The sequence below is a fragment of the Plasmodium falciparum genome, assembly GCF_000002765.6.
Source record: "Plasmodium falciparum 3D7 genome assembly, chromosome: 1".
Taxonomy (NCBI): domain Eukaryota; phylum Apicomplexa; class Aconoidasida; order Haemosporida; family Plasmodiidae; genus Plasmodium; species Plasmodium falciparum.
In genome coordinates, this window is record NC_004325.2 from 248,840 (window position 1) to 270,317 (window position 21,478).

At 19.4% G+C, this 21,478-nt stretch overlaps 6 protein-coding genes across 6 annotated transcripts; 1 reads left to right on the forward strand and 5 right to left on the reverse strand.

Moving 5' to 3' along the window:
• Nucleotides 1-391: 391 nt before the first annotated feature.
• On the reverse strand, nt 392-3,171 carry PF3D7_0105800 (cyclin-dependent kinases regulatory subunit, putative; the record flags this gene model as incomplete). The annotated part of the gene is made up of 2 exons (XM_001350953.1): nt 392-1,527; nt 1,809-3,171. 2 exons carry the CDS (start codon nt 3,169-3,171, stop codon nt 392-394), a joined length of 2,499 nt encoding a protein of 832 aa, XP_001350989.1.
• A 1,573-nt stretch (nt 3,172-4,744) lies between these two features.
• PF3D7_0105900 (3'-5' exonuclease, putative) lies at nt 4,745-6,091 on the forward strand (the record flags this gene model as incomplete). The annotated part of the gene is made up of 1 exon (XM_001350954.2): nt 4,745-6,091. One exon carries the CDS (start codon nt 4,745-4,747, stop codon nt 6,089-6,091), a length of 1,347 nt encoding a protein of 448 aa, XP_001350990.2.
• Nucleotides 6,092-6,935: 844 nt separating this feature from the next.
• On the reverse strand, nt 6,936-9,704 carry PF3D7_0106000 (conserved protein, unknown function; the record flags this gene model as incomplete). Its single annotated transcript, XM_002808559.1, has 1 exon — nt 6,936-9,704. The coding sequence occupies one exon, from the start codon at nt 9,702-9,704 to the stop codon at nt 6,936-6,938; it is 2,769 nt and encodes a 922-aa protein (XP_002808605.1).
• A 2,114-nt stretch (nt 9,705-11,818) lies between these two features.
• PF3D7_0106100 (V-type proton ATPase subunit C, putative) lies at nt 11,819-12,970 on the reverse strand (the record flags this gene model as incomplete). The annotated part of the gene is made up of 1 exon (XM_001350956.1): nt 11,819-12,970. One exon carries the CDS (start codon nt 12,968-12,970, stop codon nt 11,819-11,821), a length of 1,152 nt encoding a protein of 383 aa, XP_001350992.1.
• A 1,530-nt stretch (nt 12,971-14,500) lies between these two features.
• PF3D7_0106200 (EF hand domain-containing protein, putative) lies at nt 14,501-15,384 on the reverse strand (the record flags this gene model as incomplete). Its single annotated transcript, XM_002808560.1, has 2 exons — nt 14,501-15,020; nt 15,257-15,384. 2 exons carry the CDS (start codon nt 15,382-15,384, stop codon nt 14,501-14,503), a joined length of 648 nt encoding a protein of 215 aa, XP_002808606.1.
• Nucleotides 15,385-16,368: 984 nt separating this feature from the next.
• PF3D7_0106300 (calcium-transporting ATPase) lies at nt 16,369-20,334 on the reverse strand (the record flags this gene model as incomplete). The annotated part of the gene is made up of 3 exons (XM_001350958.1): nt 16,369-16,698; nt 16,835-17,133; nt 17,277-20,334. 3 exons carry the CDS (start codon nt 20,332-20,334, stop codon nt 16,369-16,371), a joined length of 3,687 nt encoding a protein of 1,228 aa, XP_001350994.1.
• Nucleotides 20,335-21,478: the final 1,144 nt, after the last annotated feature.

Genomic DNA, 21,478 nt, shown 5'->3' on the forward strand with positions numbered 1-21,478 from the left:
TATATATATATATATATGTGTGTGTTCTTTATAAATTTGGAATACTATACAAAACAACTCATATGATTAATTGAAATATTTTATAAAATAATACAAATGTATGAGTTTTTTTTTTTTTTTTTTTTTTTTTTTTTTTTCTTTTGGATAGGAATAGTTAAAAAGAATTATAAAAATAATATACATCACATAAAAACATGTATATGTACCTATACACTTATCTTTTTTTTTTTTTTTTTTTTTTTTTTTTGGTAATATACAGATTATTATTTCATATTACAACATGAAAACATTTATATACATTCAAGTATATATATATATATATATATATATATATATATATATATTTATTTATTTATTTATTTATATTTATATTATATACTATTCATTTCGTTTAATTATTTTTAGGTCGTCTAAAAAATAGGACATTATTTTGATTTTTTAAATAACCGAAATGATTCCATCCAGTACTCATTGGGATACGAAGATAATATTTGACATCTAGTTCATGTAAGAATGGATTTTTTTCATTTGTAAAACAATCATATGAATCACTTTTATTTTTCATACCCGAATGATTTTTTTGATTATCAAGAATAGATTTCACTTTTTCTTCAAAGAGTCTACTTACCTCAATAGCTCTATATATATAATTTTCATCCTCCGTTTTTGTAAGATATACAACAGGTCCTAATTGTGCTGCATATTGTACATTAAATAATTGATGTGATAATAAGAAGCTTTCGTTTAATGAGAAAACAGGTTCTAGTAATTTAGAAAAGTCTGGAGCATCTATAATAGATTCATAAAAGGAATCTTTTTGTCTTTTCATTTTATTCATAAAATGCATTAATTTATCTCTTTTTTCTAATAAAGATAAATCTTCTGTTACATTATTTTTATTGAAATGTAGCTTATTATTTTTTAAAATAATTTTATTATTATGATCATCATTTAATTCTTGTTGATTTTTTTTTATTTTTTCCTTTCCTTTTTTATCTTTTTGCTTTTCTATATTTTTTTTGTGTTTTTTGTTATCTAAGAAAATATCATTACCTTTACCTTGTTTTTGTCTATTACATCTTGAATAATATTCCTCTAATAATGCAACTTCTGCATCATAAAATTCGTCTGTGTCATCAATTTCGTCATCGTTACTAATACGTTTAAGATTCATAATATCACACAAATTTGGGAATGGTACATCTAAATATTTATATTCACTTCTACATTTATTTTTGTAATTTTCATAATCAGCATCATCTATAACATTTTTTGCATGTCGATATAAAAACATCCTATCAATATAATGATACTTCATTTCTTTATTCTTTGCATTCTCAACAATTTTATTCAACTTACTTTTACTAATATAATTCTCTTCATCTAATTGTAGCAACTCGTCTATAAAATTTAATTCCCCTTTGCTCTTAATATTAGAATAAATATCTTGAAAAAACTTTTGACTAAACACATATTCCGCGTCCTTTTTCATGACAAATTCGTCTTCTTCGTTGGATTCGACTTTTTCTAAAAAAAAAAAAAAATAATAAAATTAAATTAAATTAAAATGAAATAAAATAAAATAAAATAAAATAAAATGAAATAAAATAAAATAAAATAAAATAAAAGATAATATTAATGGATTATTCATTTTGTGGATACCACTTTTGTACAATAATATAAATAATTACACATATAACAAAAATATAAACACAAATAAAAACACAAACATGTACACACACACACACACATATATATATATATATATATTATATATATGTATATATTTATTTGTGTGTGGTGGTTACCTTTCCTTTTAATATCGTTGTTCTCAAAATCTTCCGCATTTTTAAAAAAACAGGTATGAAGTAAAGGGTGATTGTTTTCTTCATAATGTGAAGCGACCGATTTATTGAGATGATTATCATTTTGTTTCATATGTGAAAGATTTTTTTTGTTATATTCATATAAAACGGAAGAGTTCTTCATATTATTGAAACAATTGTTGTTATTATTATATTTATTATAATTGTTGGGATTTAATATATAATGATCTTTATTCATTTTCGAAATATATTCATTATTCTTTTCATTAGGTCCCATATTATTATTTAACATATTTAATTCTAATGTATCGCTATACCTACGAACATTATTTTTAGATAAATTTTGATCGTCTTTTAATCTCTTATTCATAAGAAATGATTGAGAATTATTATATTTATCATATTCACTACTCACATGTGTGCTGTGTCTTCTTTTTAAAGGTAAATGTTCATTTATTTTATTTGTAATTTCTACATTGTAATTATTTTTAGATGTATATTCATTATTCATTTTTTTTAAATCTTCTAAGGACATATTTGAAATAAAAGAATATTTATTCTTATTAAATAAAGACATATCTGATGGTATATAAATTGTACTTTTCATATCTAATGTTAATTTAGAATGTTTTTGTTCTACATTGGGTTCAAAATTAAAACTTGAAAGTGTAGATTCAGAATTCATATATATAGGTGCCGTTTCTCTATTCGTTATTAAACTATTTATTCTATTAATATTTTTACTTCTAAAAAAATTATCGCTTTGTGTAGTATTACTCATAATATATGTATCATGTAAATTTTTATTTATATACATTTTTCTATCATTCATATTTTCATCTATATAATTATTTTTTTCATTATATTTAGAGCCTTCATATATTATTTTATTATTTTTATCACCAATATAACAACTTTTATTTTCATTTCGAATATAACTACTATCCCTAGTTTTATTCTTTATCGTATTATTAACAATAGATCTTATACATGCACTTTTTTTAATACTCTCATCTACACTATTTCTTAATCCTATTCTACTTTTTAAAGGAGAATATTTTTTATATAATTGGGTTTGAATAGTAGGAGAATATTTTCTTCTCTTTCTTATCGAGTTATTAAAATTATAGGTTAAATAATCATAATTAGTATTCTTTGAATTTATATTCTTCTCATACATATGAGCCACTGTGCATCTACGTTTCCTTATATTTTCTTTTTCATCTTCAATAAATTTACTAGGAACACTATGACGACAATTAAATATTTTGTGTAGGCTCAAATTTATGTTCTCTAAATTGTTATTATTATTACTACTGTTGTTATTATTACTATTTGTAGCCATCTTATAACAAAAAAAAATAAAAAATAAAACTATATATATATATATATATATATATATATATATATAATTACATATAATTATCTTATTGCTGTCTTTATATATTAATCAAACTTTTGATATACAATAGTGGTAATATAAAATAAATATATAATTATATTCACATATATATATATATATATATAAATGGCTATAGCATATTGTATATGTGATTATAACATATTATATATGTGATTATAACATATTATATATGTGATTATAACATATTATATATATGGTTATAACAAAATATACATATATATATATATATATATATATATATATATATGGTTAGTATATAATTTATGTGCACACACTCCTATTTTTAGCTTTGAAAATATTTTATATGTACATATATTATCAATACATTTCACATAGTAAAAAAAATATATATATATATATATACATATATATATATATATATATAATTAAGATAATATAAAAATGAAAAAATATAACAAGGTAATAATGAAACAGTGTTAATATATACATATACACATACATATATTTATATATATATATATATATATATATATATATATAATATATGTAAAAATATATAAAATGTTATGATTAAAAAAAAAAGAAAAAGAAAACAGTTTAATATGAAAAAAAAGAATAAAAATGAATAAGAAAAAAATTAAAACAGAAAAAAAAAAAAAAAAAAATACAAATGTGCATTCCTTTAAATATATGTTCACATAAAACAAGGAAGATATTATTTATCGAACATGGAATGAAATAAATTAAAATAATATTATATATATATAATAAATATATAATATATAATATATATATATATATAATTTATTTAATATGTACAAATTCGTATTATATAATAATATTGCATACTTTATATATGTTTTGCCGATCCGACACACTTTGATAAACTATTCCTTTTTTACCACAATAAAAAGGAAGTTAACAAAATTATATATATATATATATAATATATATATAATATATTACTTTTTTTTTATTTTTTTTTTTTTTTTTTAGATTATTTTCCTTATATATATTATATAATTACCATAATTATTAGGTTAAAATTAATATATAAAAATAAAAAATAAAAAAAATATAAATAAATATATATTGAAGATATATATATTTATGTCATGTGTTTGTGTGAGGCTAATTTTTATAGCAACTCCAAAACAAAGTACTATATATGTAAGTCATGTGCATATAAAATAAATATGAAAGAAAATATATAATTCATTTCCTACATATATATATATATATATATATTATATATATATGTAATTATTATTATTTTTTTTTATTTTGATATGTGTGAATCGATATTACCAATATAGCTACATTGAATAAATAATGTACATATATAATATATATTATATATATATATATATATATATAATATTTATTTATTTATTTTGCTTCCCCCTTTTTGCCCCAACAATTTTTCTATTTTGTATTTATATATATATATTTTAATATTTGTTCAAGTTCAGTTTTTTTTTCCTTTTTTTTTAATTTTGGAAAAATAAAAAAAAAATGAGATATTAATAAAAGAATGCTGAAAGGATTTAAGCATATTTTAAACACATCACATATTCTTTCATTAGATTTTTCTTTTGGCGCACGTTTTTATAAATCATGTTTTTCTTCGCGTACAACATATGAAAATAATACATATGAACAATTGGAGGCTCTAAAATTTCCTGGGCTTGTTATATATGTTAATAAAGATAATATAGAAAAATATCAAGAGAACATTTTGAAGTATTTCAATACAAATGTTATTGGATTCGACACGGAATTTATTATTGATATAAATGAAAAAGAGAATAATAATGAGAACAGATCAATAAGTTGTTATATTAAAAATGGAAAGGATAATAATTATATAAATTCACAATTAATAAATATATTTAAAAAAAAAAAAAAAAATTATGCATATAACTTATGTAATAATGAAAAGAATAAAATTTTATGTTTAATTCAATTATGCTCTTCTGATTTATGTTTTGTATTTAATATTCACAAATTAAATGGACATATCCCTATAAGCGTAAAAAATATTCTAGAGAACGAAGAAATTATAAAAGTTGCTCATGATATTAAAAATGAAAAGGATATGTTTCTATCAAATAATATACAAATAAAAAATGTTTTTGATTTATATAATTATGCCATTGATAATTTTATATATCCTCCTTCATTACAATCTTTAGTTAAAATATATCTTAACAAATTCTTAGATAAAAAATTTAGACTATCCAACTGGTTAAATTATTCCTTATTACAAGAACAAATACTCTATGCAGCAGTCGATGCATATGCATCTAGACAAATATATTTTCATTTGGACGAAAACAAAAAAAAAAGTCAATCTTATATTCTTAATTATATCCTACAAGAAAACCAAATAAAATCATGTTATCAAAAGTTTAATAAATATACATATAAAAAAAAGGACCTCAATAATGAAAATATCATAAAAATAGAAGAAAAAAACATACAAAATATCGAATCTATCAATAATACTATACACAATCAAAAAAAAAAAAATAATATAAACAATCAACATCAAAATGAATATGATTCAAATATTAAACAATTACAATCTTTCTATACACATAGTAATCAAAACAAGAAAAATTATGAATTTGTAGAAAAATACAAACTTCAATTAATAAACAGTTTAAAAAATGAAATTCATAACAAGTGTACTAATATGACTAATATCTCATTTGTCCAAGAAATGACTTTCACAAATAATACTTATAAAAATATTTTGTCCTTAAAACATAATCAAAATAATTATAATTTCATAAAGTTCTCTTCGGTCAATTATGATGAGGAAATAAATTCATGCTACCAAATTTTAACATACCTTGATCACACGCTCTGCACATAAATAAAAAAATAAAAAAAAAAAAAAATAAAAAAAAAAAAAAAATATATATATATATATATATATATATATATATGTTATCAATTTGTTGCACAATTTTTTATATGTCACACATTTGTTATTATTATTATTTTATTTTATTTTATTTTTTTTTTTTTTTGTATCTCAATTCAAGAACTTTTTCATTTATATTGCTTAATTCATTTTGTAACGATAATGAAAATAATAATTAATATATGTATGTATGTATATATTTATATGCTATCAATTTTGTTGCACAATTTTTTATATGTCACACATTTATTATTATTATTACTATTATTATTTTATTATTATTTTATTTTTTATTTTTTTATTTTATTTTTTTTATTTTTTTTTTTTTTTGGTCGCTGCCAATTTTATGGTTACTCAAAACATCCAACAAAAAGGAATAAATAGAATTCCCTACTTTTTTCATAATACAATGTTTAAAGTAAATAAAATTTTGAACGTTGAACAAAAAAAGGAGAACCCTATGTGTTGTAATTAAAACACACATGAAAAAATTAAAAAATTAATAATATAATATTAAAAATGTTACACATATAAAAAATATGGAACCATAAAAAGTGTACACATATAAAAAATATGGAACCATAAAAAGTGTACACATATAAAAAATATGGAACCATAAAAAGTGTACACATATAAAAAATATGGAACCATAAAAAGTGTAGACATGAATAACAAACAAACAAACAAATACATACATACATGTAAATATATATAATGGGGAAATATAATATTAATTTATATATATTATATATATTAAATATTTCTGTATATATTATACATTTTTGTTTATTTTTTAGGAGGAGAAGGCAAAGTGGTTTTTATTTTTTGAAGGATAAGAAATAGAATAGTTTAAAATACAATCATATATAAACTTTGGAGTTACAAATAAGGGTAATTTTTTTTTTTTTTTTTTTTTTTCATGAAGATAATTATAGAATTGTATAGCATTAAAATCATTAGAATTTGAGATAATGATATACTCTGCATCATATGGATGTTGAACAAGGATTCCTTCACCTAAGGTAATTAAAACTTTACATAAAAATAATGGATTATAATAATTTGAATGTTTAATACTTTCCATATTAAAAATATAAAAGTATTGTTTATTAAATAATCTATCATGAGCTAATTTTTGTCTTGTATTAAAGTTTTTATTACATACAATAAATTCATTTTCGGAGCATACCGTATTCCAAAACACATCAGTATATTCAGGCCATTTTTTATAATTTTTCAATATTATATCTAATGCTTTTTCTTTAAGTAAATAAACATCACTAACTAAACTACATAAAATTTTTGGATCATATAAATCGATATCCTTTTTCTCATTAGGTACAATACAAAAACTTATTTTATTCCATTCATTAATATCACTAGGCATATCAAAAATTTCAATACCTTTGGTACCTGCTCCATTTTTCGTAATTAATCCTTTAGGGTCATATGTATAATTAGGTGGACGTAAATGTTTTATTTTATGTAATTTATTATATATAACTTCTTTATAATAATTATTTGCCGCACCAACTAATTTTATTTTATTTACTAATTCTCTACCTTCATAATAACTTGAATCCACATTATTCGATAATTCATCTGAATTACATGAATCTGTACTCTCATAACCAAACTCATTTTTATATTTTTTCTTTTTTTTGGAATGTTTTAGAACATTTCCTTTATCGGTTATTTCTTCTTCTATATTATGAAAATCCATTTTTCTTTTATTAAATTTCTTACTTAAATATTCGGTATTTATTGTTATATTTGTTGTGACACTAAAATTTCCTTTTAACGATTTAGAATCATTTTCCATAATTTTTTGTCTAAATAATTTAAAATAATCATAATAAGAACATAACTTGAAATTAAAACCTTTTATTATATTTATATAAAAATTTTTAAAATTACTTTTTTTTATTAATAATATATTTTCCGTTCTATTCCATTGTATAAAATTTGTTTGCTTTATTTTTGTAACGATATCTTCATTATATGGTATTATCTTTATATACATGGTATCACCTTTTACAATATTATTTATAATGATGTGTTCAATCCTGAACATTCTTACATTCTTAATATATTCTATAAAATTTAATTTATTTTCCTTTATAAAAATATCCAAGTTGAAACTTATTTCATTTGTTGTATTCTTATTACAGTCTTTCGAAACATTATTCTCTTGGTTAGTATGACGATCATTTATATTATCACAATGGTCATTCTTATTATCACAATGGTCATTCTTATTATCACAATGGTCATTCTTATTATCACAATGGTCATTCTTATTATCACAATGGTCATTTTTATTATCACAATGGTCATTTTTATTATCACAATGGTCATTCTTATTATCACAATGGTCATTTATATTATCACAATGGTCATTCTTATTATCACAATGATCATTTTTATTATCACAATGATCATTTTTATTAACACCATCATCATTTTTATTATCACAATCATTACTTTTATTAACAGAATCGTCACTTTTATTAACACATATATTATTTTTATTAACAGAATCATCATTTTTATTATCACAACTTTCATCATCATAATAAGTATCATCATTATTGCCATAATGTGTGTCCTCATCGGTGTTGTAATTCCTGTCATCATCATTTCTTATTTTTTTCTCCTTGTATAATACATCACCGTTATCCTTTAAGGTTAAATCCTTTTCTATAACATTTATTTCTTCATTTTTGTTTTCTAAAATAATTTTTGGACTTGAATTTCTTATTACATCATTATTACTGGGATAAAATTTATCTTGTTTCCTGCAATTAACCTGAACAGCAATATTATTATTATTGTTGTTGTTTTGATTATTATTATTATTATTATTATTATTATTACTATTATTTTTATTGTTGTGATAATTATCTGTATTATCATCATCGTTGTTCTTTTTTTCCTTATGGGTAGTGTCACATATTTCATCCGTTTTTATAAGCTGATCCTTAGATAATTCATTCATTTTAACATTGCTATTTACATTTTTGATACTAGAAAAATGATGAAATAATTTACATAAATAATAAAGAACGGTATCACTAACGGTACCCCCTAAAAACAAGGTAAGTTTAGACATTTCAAATATATAAAATAAAGGTATATGCCATACTTTCTTATCATTTTCCCATTTTGTATTTCTACAATGAACTTTAAAATAAGATGTAATAATATTATTTTCATTCGTATATTTTAATTTCAATATTAAATATCCTTTTTTTTCATTTATTATATCACTACAATATTTATTATCATATAATATATAATTATATATATTAGTTATATCGATATGATTCCATGCATCTAAACTATTATTAACACTTGAACTTTCTGTTATTCTCATAAGGAAAAAATCAAAATTATTTCGTTCCTTATCATGTATTACAATGTCTAAATATACATCATCACCATTAAAATTATTCTCAAGGCTTATTAATTTCTTGTCGATTTTCTCTGTATCGATTTTACGAAAATAATGCGTTTTTATAAAACCTTTATTTTCTTCTTCCTTGTAATATTTGGATCGCATCTTAACAAAATCAAAAATGAAATATATTATAATTAGGGAAAGTACCTAATTCGAATAAAAAAAATAAAGAAAATAAAAAAAAAAAAAAAAAAAAAAAAAAAGAGCAGAGAGATAAAGACGCAGATCCTATATATATAATATTCAGATATATACAGGTCAAAATGGGTGAGTTAACACAAAACAGGTTATACGAAAAAAAATTCATATATATATATATATATATATATATATATATGTATATATATATATATATATATATATTTATATATAGTCATATGTTCATATTGTTGTCCCCCTTTCTATGCACACTTTAAATTATTCAAATTCAACATTTTATTTACCATAAAATGATTGGAAAACATAATTTTTTTAACCATACATATACTTTGTGTACATATATATATTATATATGTATGTGTTTATTTTTTTTATTTTTCATTTTTAATAGCACAATAAATTGGCATACCAAAAAAAAAAAAAAAAAAATAAATAAATAAATAAAAAAAAAAAAAAAAAAAAAAAAAAAAAAAATAAAAAAAAAAAAAAGAAAAAAAGAAAAAAAGAAAAAAAGAAAAAAAGAAAAAAAGAAAAATATTTTAAAAATATACATTTATTTTAAACGCACAAAAACTTCAACATATATATATACATGGGTGTTCTGAAACAGAAATTTCTTACTACAAAAAGTAAAAATATTATAATATATATATATATATATATATATATATATATATTTATTCATTTATTTAAAGCACTCTTTTCATTACACATTATTAAAACATTATTTAAATTTTTTTTTTTTTTCCTGCATTTTGAAGAAAAAAAAAAATATAATTATAAATTATATATATATATATAAATTATATATATATTTTTTTTTTTTTACAATGTATTTGTAAATTAAAAACTTTAAATATCTCATCATTGATTTTATTCTTTTGATTATACAATAATTCTTTAAATAAAAATTACAATAAGTATTTCAAATATTATTTTATATTATGTTCATAAATTATTTAAGGGATACATAAAAATAAAAGTATTTTCATATAAAAAAAATAAAGCATGAAATGTGGTTGTATGTGCGTGGAGAGGGGTATACATATATAATATAATATAAATATATACATATGCATATATAAAGAAAAAAATTGACAAATAATATATACATATATAATATTATAAATATATGTATTTTATTGTATTCTATTAAAAATATACACTTTAAAAAAAAAAAAAATAATAATAAAATATATAAATATATATATATAAATATATATATATATATATATAATAACATAATAATATTATAACATAATAATAATAATTTAATATATATATATATATATATATATATAAGCATGAAAAAAATTAAATAAATAATATGGAAAAAAAAATATATACATGTTATTTTGTATATATGCAAAAAAATATTTTATATATATACATATTAATATATTCTGCATAATATTATTATATCTTCTATATATACAGTGGTCACATATTTAGCACCTTTTTAGTTCATCTTATTAATAAAGCGGAAAAAAAAAAAAAAAAAAAAAAAAAGAAAAAAGATAACAATTAAAATATATATAAAATTAATAAATATATATATATATATATATATATATATAATTATATTTTTCTATTATAAGTTCTCATATAAAATTAATGTTAACAATTAATTATTTTTACTATATTTTTAGCTTATATATTAGAAAGTAGAGTACTGTAACAATCATGGGTACAAATAAAATAATATCTTCTTCTAATTTGTGCTACTTTTTTTTTTAATAAATGGAAAAAATAAAATAAAGTAATAGTTACATGTAAAATATAATAGTTGCGTAAAAAAATATTATTCTTACAAAAATAATTCTTTTCTTCTTCACCTTCATATTGGTATCTAATACTTTTAAACATGTGTAGCACATATCATGGGTTGATATTCCTGGATTTGGTTGTAATAATAATAAATTGGTTCATTAACACATAAAAAATAACATACACATATATATATATATATATATATATATATATATGCATATATACATTTATATACATTTATATACATTTATACATATTGGTATACCCAATTTATAGCCTTTCCAATTTCATATTTTAAAGGACACCGAAACGTAGGGATATATTTCTTCATCATTTTCATCAGATCTTTTTATATAATTCTTTCCTATAGAATCAGATGATGAAAAAATGTCGTATAATTTTTTTCTGACTTTTTTTTCTTTACTTTCTCCATTAATTCTTATACTAAATGAAGCAAAATTAGGTGGAACACCAAATCGTAATACAGATTCACAAAAGACTCGAAGTATATTAATATGAATGAATGCAATAAATATATCTGAAAAAGCGGCTAAGCACATGCGTCTTAGAAAAGTTTCTTGTCTTATGATTTCTGCTTCTACTTTTGTTCTCGATTCCATCATATCATTATATTGTTTTTCATCATATTTAAATGATTTTACAACAAATTTTTTAACTTTTGCTTCTTTTTTAAAATCTTCTGCAAATTTCTTAAAAACAAAAACTTTCCATAATGTATTTCCATCTTTATCTATTAAATCTTTAAATTGTTCTGTAGATCTAGGTACAACATAGGATGAAAATTTTTCATAATTATTTAACCAATCATCTATAGAATTTTTAGGTACATAAGCTATAAGTGTTGTTAGATATTCTGTTTCTATAAAATCGGTTTCGCTAACAGTTTGTGGAGTTAATATTTCATTCAAATTTCTTAAAAAGAAATTATTGGAATCATTTTTTGGTACTTCTTTTTTTTTCTTTTCTTTTAAATCATTTAACATACTTGACTTTATTTGAATTTCATCAGATAATTTTGTAATATTATTTATCATAACATCAATAGTATCCGTTAAAGATCTACTCCTTGGATATTTTGCATCATCCCAAGTAAATCTTCTTATATATTGATCTATATTTATATGTTGACGTTGATATATTATTTTCAATTCAATATTTTCATCATATTCTTTTGCTATTTTTTCTATCTTTTTTAAACAACCATATGCGTAACTATCATATTTCTGTAAATCATCAGCACACTTTAATAAATCATCAAATGAACAAAATTTTATATTCGTAGGCACATCCAATATATTCGTATCTATACATATATGACTACCTAAAAGACGATTCTTCAATATAGTATAAATATATTCACGGCTTGTATTATCTCGTGTTGAACAAGCTATGAACAAACACATGGGAATTTCACTCATCTTTTTACACCTCTTACATAAAACAAAATAAGGGGGATAAAAAATAAAATAAAAAAATAAAATAAAAAAAATAAATAAATATATATATATATATATATATATATATACAATGTATATATTTTTTTTTTATTTATTTTTTTTTATAATTCTATATATAAACAAACTTTCTCTCATTTCATTACAACGAAAAAAAAAAAAAAAAAACAAAAAAAAAAAAAAAATCCACTCATATATTATGTTATATTATATATATATATATATAATGAAAATTTTTTATATTTATATATTTAAATTCTGTGTACTATTTTATAATATATATATATATATTTATATATATATATATATACATATATTAGTTTTTATTTTTTATATTTTTATTTTATATCGTTTATTTTATTTATTATATTATTATTATTTTTTTTTTTTTCCTATTCTACATTAATATATAAAAATATATATATATATATATATATATATATATATATATATATATATCAATTATTTTATTTTTTAATAAAAAATTATTATATATATAATTAATTATTTACATATATTTATTTATAGTACATGTTTAAAAATATTATAATTTCAAATGATATTAAAATTAAATATACTCTTCTCCATATTATTAATTTGAATATTTAAAAAAAAAAAAAAAAAAAAAATTTAAATTACTAAAAGAATATAATAAATATATTATATATTATATTATTATATATATATATATATTATTACATATATATATTATATAATATGTATAATATATATTATAAAGATATCAAAGAACCACTATGATACTACATACAATATTAGTAATATATATTACATATTAATATATTAATATATACATATTATATATATATATATATATAATAATTATCTAAGAAAAAAAAAAAAAAAAAATATATATATATATATTATATATATATTATTTATATATTATGATATATTATATAGGTATATAATATTTATTATTTTATTTTTTTTTTTTTATTTTGAATATATACAAAAATGTATATTTTTCATTTTCCCAACAAATTAAAATGTAAAAAAAATAAATGTGTGTAATTTGAATTTATATAATTATATATATATACCACAAATCTTATATAAATGGTACATTTTAAGTTTAAAATAGATATTTTATTTTTTTATTATTAGAATAAACAAAAAAAGAAAGAAAAAAATAAAATAATAAATAAATAAATAAATAAATAAGAAAAAAAGCAATTAAGGAAAAGAGGAAGCATTTTTTTTTTTTTTCTCTTACGATGTGAAAAGGTTAAAAATAAAATAAAAAAGATTATATATATAAATGCACTTTGTTAATCTTTATATTTACCTCTTTTTGTGTTAATATATGTATATATATATATATAACGAGCCTCCTTTGTTATTTTTTTTGGCTACTTTTATTATTTAATTTTTAAAAATAAATCATTGTGTATTTTTTAATTAAATGTTAATGTATGACCCATAAAAAGATAATATAAACTATTTTATATATCTCTTTATATATATATAATATATTCATATATATTTATAACATGTTAACATGTCAACGTACGCATTAAAAGATATATTTTTAATTTCTTTATTTTCATCTAATACAATATCATCTTTATTTATTCTGTGATTATTTATCAAGTTATATCTTAATAAAATATTAAAATCATCTGGATTTATTTTATCACCCATTAATCCTAAATAAGTTCTTAATTCGTCTACATCTAATAATTGTTTTTTTTTCATATCTAAAATGTCATAATGTTGTCTAAAGGATGAATTGTCATTTTCATTATTATTACTATTATTTATGGAATAAAGTATTTTTCTTTTTAATAAAGTAAAAAATAATTGTAAATCCATCTTATAAATTTTTTTAATTTTCATTTCTTTTTTAAAATTATTTATATCTCTTATATCATATACTTGTTTTAATTGTCTAGCCATTTTAGGAAATAATGTTATATCAACTTCTCCTTTTTTCCCCACATCATGATATTCAAATATATCCTGAGCATCTAAAAAGTACTTCATCATTTCCTTCCTAAGAGTGGTTTCAATTCATAAAAAAAAAATTAAAATGTACATCAAATAAGCAAAAGAAATATAATACAAAAACAAATCATAAATATAAATATAAATAAATATACATATATATATATATAAATGCACAAAATAATTATGTTTTCATTTCACATACATAAGTACATTATGTGTTTATAAATATATATATATATATAATTAATTTTATTATATTATAATTTATAAAAATATAAAAACCTGCTATAATATATCCTTTTAGAAGAATCTTTCTGTGTCTTATTCAACTTATTTATTATTTTGTCAACCATATTTTTGATAGCTTCATTTGGGTTGTCATATTTATTTACTCTATTTATATTTTCCATCTTTTTTTTTACATACTTTTTTCCTTTTTTTTTTAAAATATAAAATATGTACAAATATGTTGAAAATAAAATTTCAATATATTCCTCGCGAAAGAAAAAAAAAAAAAAAAAAAAAAATTAAAATTAAAATTAAAATAAGTGTTACTATATTCTCAATTATTAATACATTATATTATTATCTTTTTACTATAATATCCCACAAAAAAAAAAAAATTTACATATATTTTTTGAAAAAAATTAATAAATATATAATTTAATAAGTGGCACCTTTTTATAACGTATCGTTTTATTCGGTTGCACCAAAAAAATAAAATAAAATAATAAAAAAGAAGATTATTTTATAATATACATATAATATATATTCATATATATATTTATGTATGTTTTAATTTTTTTTTTGGAAAATTGTAAAAAATGCTTTCATAGGAAATATAAGCATCATAGGAAAATAATTTAAATATATTATGTTATATATATATATATATATATATATATAAATATATATAGTTATTTTATTTCTTTTTTTTATTTTCATTTTATTTTTTATTATTATTATTTTTTTTTTTTTTTTTTGGCTAGCTATTATTGTTTTTATAAAAATATATAAAAAGAAAAATAATAATAAAATCCACAAAATAAGAATTTTTGAAAATAGATAAATTAGAACTATTATAAATATATATATATATATATATATATATATATATATATATTTATATTTATATTTATATTTATTTATTTAAAATAAATACTTATTTTATAATTATATATATATATTTATTTATTTTTTCATATTTTAAGAACAAAAATCACATTAAAAAAAAAAAAAAAGGAAAATCCAAAAGTAAAAGAAAAAGAAAAATATTCACACATATAAATAATATATAAAAATATACATACATACATACATACATACATACATACATATATATATATATATATATATATATATATATATATATATATATATATATACATAACAGCTTAATCAATTTTAATTTTCTTGGTTCTTTGCTCTTCCTTTAATTTCCTCTTTGCATAGAATTTAATAATTTCGTCAAGTATAATAACTGGGAAGGACCACAAGAATACTAAGAACCAGTCATATGCACTTAATGGAACAACACCAAAAATACGAGCTAAGGGTGGAATGTAAAGTATTAAGACATGTAAAAGTAAGGAACCTATAGTAGCTAATACTAGGTACATATTTCTCCATGGTGGTATTTCAAATAAGGAATTATACTCACTCAAGGCATTCAAAGCATTAAACATTTCTATTAAAACTAAAACGGATAAAGATAAGGTGCTTGCCTAAAAATAAAAAAATATATAAATAAATGAATATATATAAATATATACATATATACGTAAATATACATATATATATATATATATATATATATATATGTGTGTGTGTATGTTTGTGTGTGTGCACTATATTTATTACCTTAATTTTTCCTGCTGAAAAATATGAACAGTGATCCTCAGACATATCATAAACCTTATTTACACGGAAGTTATTCCATGCTTTACATTGGTTATAATGTGATAATTGATAAAAGTTTATCAACGTGTGCATATCTGAATCTGGATAAAATAAAAACCAGTACACAAATATTGAGACTGTAGCTATTCCTACATATGTTCCAATAATTATATATCTTAATAAAGTTAGACCGTTTATTAAATTGTCGTTTTTGTGTCTCGGCTTGCACTTCATTACGTCATGTTCTGGTGGATTGAACCCTAAAAAAATTAAAAAAAAAGATAATTGATGAATAGGATGTATAAGACAAACAATTAACACACATACATATATATATATATAATATATAATATATAATATATTTTTTTTTTTTTTTTTTTTTTTTTTTTTTTATTGTTATTACCTAGTGCTGTTGCTGGTAATCCGTCAGTAACCAAATTTACCCACAATAATTGAACGGGAGCTAAACTGTCAGGTATACCCAATAAGGCTGTTATAAAAATGGATGCAACTTCTCCTATATTACTACTAATTAGATAACGGATAAATGCTTTCATATTATTATATATACATCTTCCTTCTTTAATTGCTTCAACTATAGTATTAAAATTATCATCAGCTAAAACAATATCTGATGCTTCTTTAGCTACCTCCGTTCCATTAATACCCATAGCTATTCCTATGTCAGCTGATTTCAATGCTGGTGCATCATTTACACCATCACCTGTCATAGCAACTGTTTCTCCTAAGTCTTTTAATACTTTTACAATTTGTTTTTTATGTTTAGGTTCAGTTCTACAGAAAACAATTCTTGGTGTATTTTTTAAAATATGTTTTTGCTTTTCTAATGAAAAATCTTCAAATTCTCTTCCATTATAACAACATATTTGTGTATTTTTATTATTTGTATAATTATCCTTTTCATCATCTCCTTCATTTTTATTTAATATATTAATTTCTTTAGCTATAGCTCTGGCCGTATTAATATTATCACCTGTAATCATAAATACACGTATACCAGCCATATGGCATAATCTAATTGCTCTTCCTACATATTTACGTGGTGGATCAATAATACCTAATCCACCTAAATAAATTAAATCTTGTTCTAATTTATAATAATCATCTGTATTCTTAATATTTAAATCTTTACTACTTAATTTTTTATAAGCAAAGCTAAGTGTTCTTAATGCTCTTTTTCCCATATTTTGAATCTTATTATGAATTTCATTTTTTAAAGTTTCATTTAATGGACGTATATCATTTTTCGTTAAATAATATTTACAATTTTTTATTATATTCTCAGGTGCACCTTTACAATACAATATTATTTCTTTTTTTTTATTTTCAACAATAACACTCATAAGTTTCCTTTCTCTAGTGAATTCAATAATTTTTATTTGTTTACATTCATTTCTCCAAGAAGAAATACATTCACTTGGAACACTATTACTATTATTATTATTGTTGTTATTATTATTATGTGTTGATGTGGTATTTATTTTATTACCCAATTTTGAGTGGAAACAATTTTCAAAACTTGTGCCATGCTCAAATGTATTTTCTCCTATAGCTTCATATCCATTTGTTGTTGCCTGAGCTGTAGTATAATTAGAATGGTTAGCATTCTTTAAATTCTTATCATTTTCATTCAATGTACTGGTAATATGACTGTTATCATTTTTTGAACTAAAGAATTTGTTGATACCCCTTGGTGATTTATCCTTCTTATTTGATGATTGTACAGGTGTTGTATTTTTTTCATATTCTGCTGGCATTTTATTATTTTTAGAGAATGTTGGTAATATATCAAAATTATGTACAAAATGTAATAAAGCTAATTCGGTACTGTCTCCAAATTTTTTTACTATTTGACTATTATCGTTACAGAAAATATTTGCTTCATTACAATTTACTAAACACATATAAAAATTATAATCATATTCTGAATAACAATATTTATTAATTTTATCTTCTAATATTTTACTACCTCTACTTATTATTGTATTTTCATTTGATTTCATTTCTTTTAAAGGAATATTCCTCTTAGCACCACTCCTACTACTATTATTATTATTATTATTGTTGTTGTTTAAATCATTTTTCATTTTCTTACTATCACTAGAAAAATAATCACTATATGGATCAGCTTCATCAATTGATCCTTCTTCTCCATCATCCGTTAAAGCTTCAACATTTCCTTCATCTTTTAATTTATTAAAAAAAGATGATTCACCTGCATATATATCATTTGTTAAGTTTGAACTTTCATAAAAGTAATAGGTATCCCCTTTTTGACATAGTTGGTATTCTGTTAAAGAATCAGATTCTCTAAACAAATGAAACACGGTTGTTGTCATTTGATTTGTTGTAAGGGTACCTGTTTTATCAGAACATATAACCGTTGTACATCCTAACGTCTCAACACTTTGTAATTTTCTTACTATAGCATTTTTTTTTACCATTCTTCTTGTTCCTAAAGCTAAACAAGTTGTTATGACTGCTGGCAATCCTTCTGGTATAGCAGCAACAGCTAAAGCAACACTAATTTTAAAATAATATAAACAACCATATAAAAATGAACCATGAATTGGATCTGAGAAATGTTTAAAATTAATAATCCATACAGTTACACATATTACAAAAATGATTTTTGATAATTGTTGACCAAATAAATCGATTTTTATTTGTAAAGGTGTTTGAGTATCTTCACTATTTGATTCTATAACAGCATGCTGAATATGACCTATTTCAGTCTTCATACCTATGTTGATTACAACAGCTATACATCTACCACATACAATAGCGGTAGATGAAAATAAAATATTTTTTTTCAACTGTATTTCACAATTTTTATAACTATCTTCCATTTTTTCAGCATATTTGTCAACTGAACAGGATTCTCCTGTTAACATACTCTGTTCAACTTTTAAACTTGTTGAATATATTTTAATTATTCTTGCATCAGCGGGAGTTTTATTACCAACACTCAATTCAATAATATCACCAACATATAAATATTTACTATCAATAATTTCCCACTTCCCATCTCGTAATACTTTAGCTTTGGTAGGTTGTAATTCTTTTAAAGCTTCTAAAGATTTTTCAGCATTACATTCTTGCCATACACCTACGGCAGCATTTAATATTAATATTAATACTATAACTAATGGTTCAATAAAATCACATATTTCTATTTTTTTATGTTTCATATCTAATAAAGTTAACACGAAACTAATGAATGCAGCTAGTAATAATATCTTTACTAATAAATCATCAAATTGATTTAATATCAATTCAAAAATACTTTTCTTCTTTTCTACTTCTAATTCATTCAAACCATATTTTAATCTTCTATCATCCAATTCCTCATTCTTTAAACCATTATCTTTGTTTACATCCAAAAATTTTAGTACATCCTCAACATCGTATGTATGAGCATTCTTAATAACCTCTTCCATTCTTTATATACAAACCAAAATATTATGTATAATAATAAATAATTTCACGAATGACAAAGATATAATAAGTTCAACGAAATAAATTAAATAATATAAAATAAACACATATATATATATATATATATATATATATATATTATTATATATATTTAATATATTTTATTAATACAAAAAAAAAAAAAAAAAAAAAAATATATATATATAAATAAATATAAAAAAAAAAAATTTTATATATTGAGCATAAATAAATATTAATATTATGCATATATGTGTGTATAATATTATATATATGGGTACTAATTCCTTTAATTTCTTTAATTTTTTTTTTTTTTTTTTTTGGTGAGAGAAGAAAATTCTCTCTATTGTTAAAAGGTGCTTTTATGATTTTATATATTATATGACATAAATTTTTTTATTTTTTATTTTAAGCATAAAAAAAATATAAATAATATAAAATAATATAAATGATATTTTATATATATATATATATATATAAATATAATAAATACTTTTTACTTTATTCTTTCATTAGCATGATATAATATACTTATTTATTTTTAAAATTAAAATACAAGAAATTTATTCTCCAAATTATATCTTACAAAAATATATATATATATATATATGTATGTATATATTATATATATTATATATATATATATTTTTGTATTTATATATAATGTATATATATTTTTTTTTTTTTTCTAGAAATAATAAATAAAAGGTATATTATTTTTTTGTTATTCTTCAAATGATATAAAAAATATATATATATATATATATATATATATATATATATAATAAAATAAGAATAAATTTATATATAATTATATAAATGGATAATATAATAAAAAATAAAAATATATCAATTCATAATATATATATATAATATATATAATATAATATTTTAAATAATTATGAAAATTATTTATATTATTAATATTATAAAATATATTTTTTCAAAATGGAAGAAAAAAAAAATATAATTTTTTCTTTTTACGTATATATCATTTGTCATATATATAATATAAATTTATATTATTATATAAAAAATTTTTATCATGATATATAATATAATATAATATAATAATACAATAATTATAAAATTTGAAAAAAAAAAAATTAAAAAAAAACAAAATAAAAG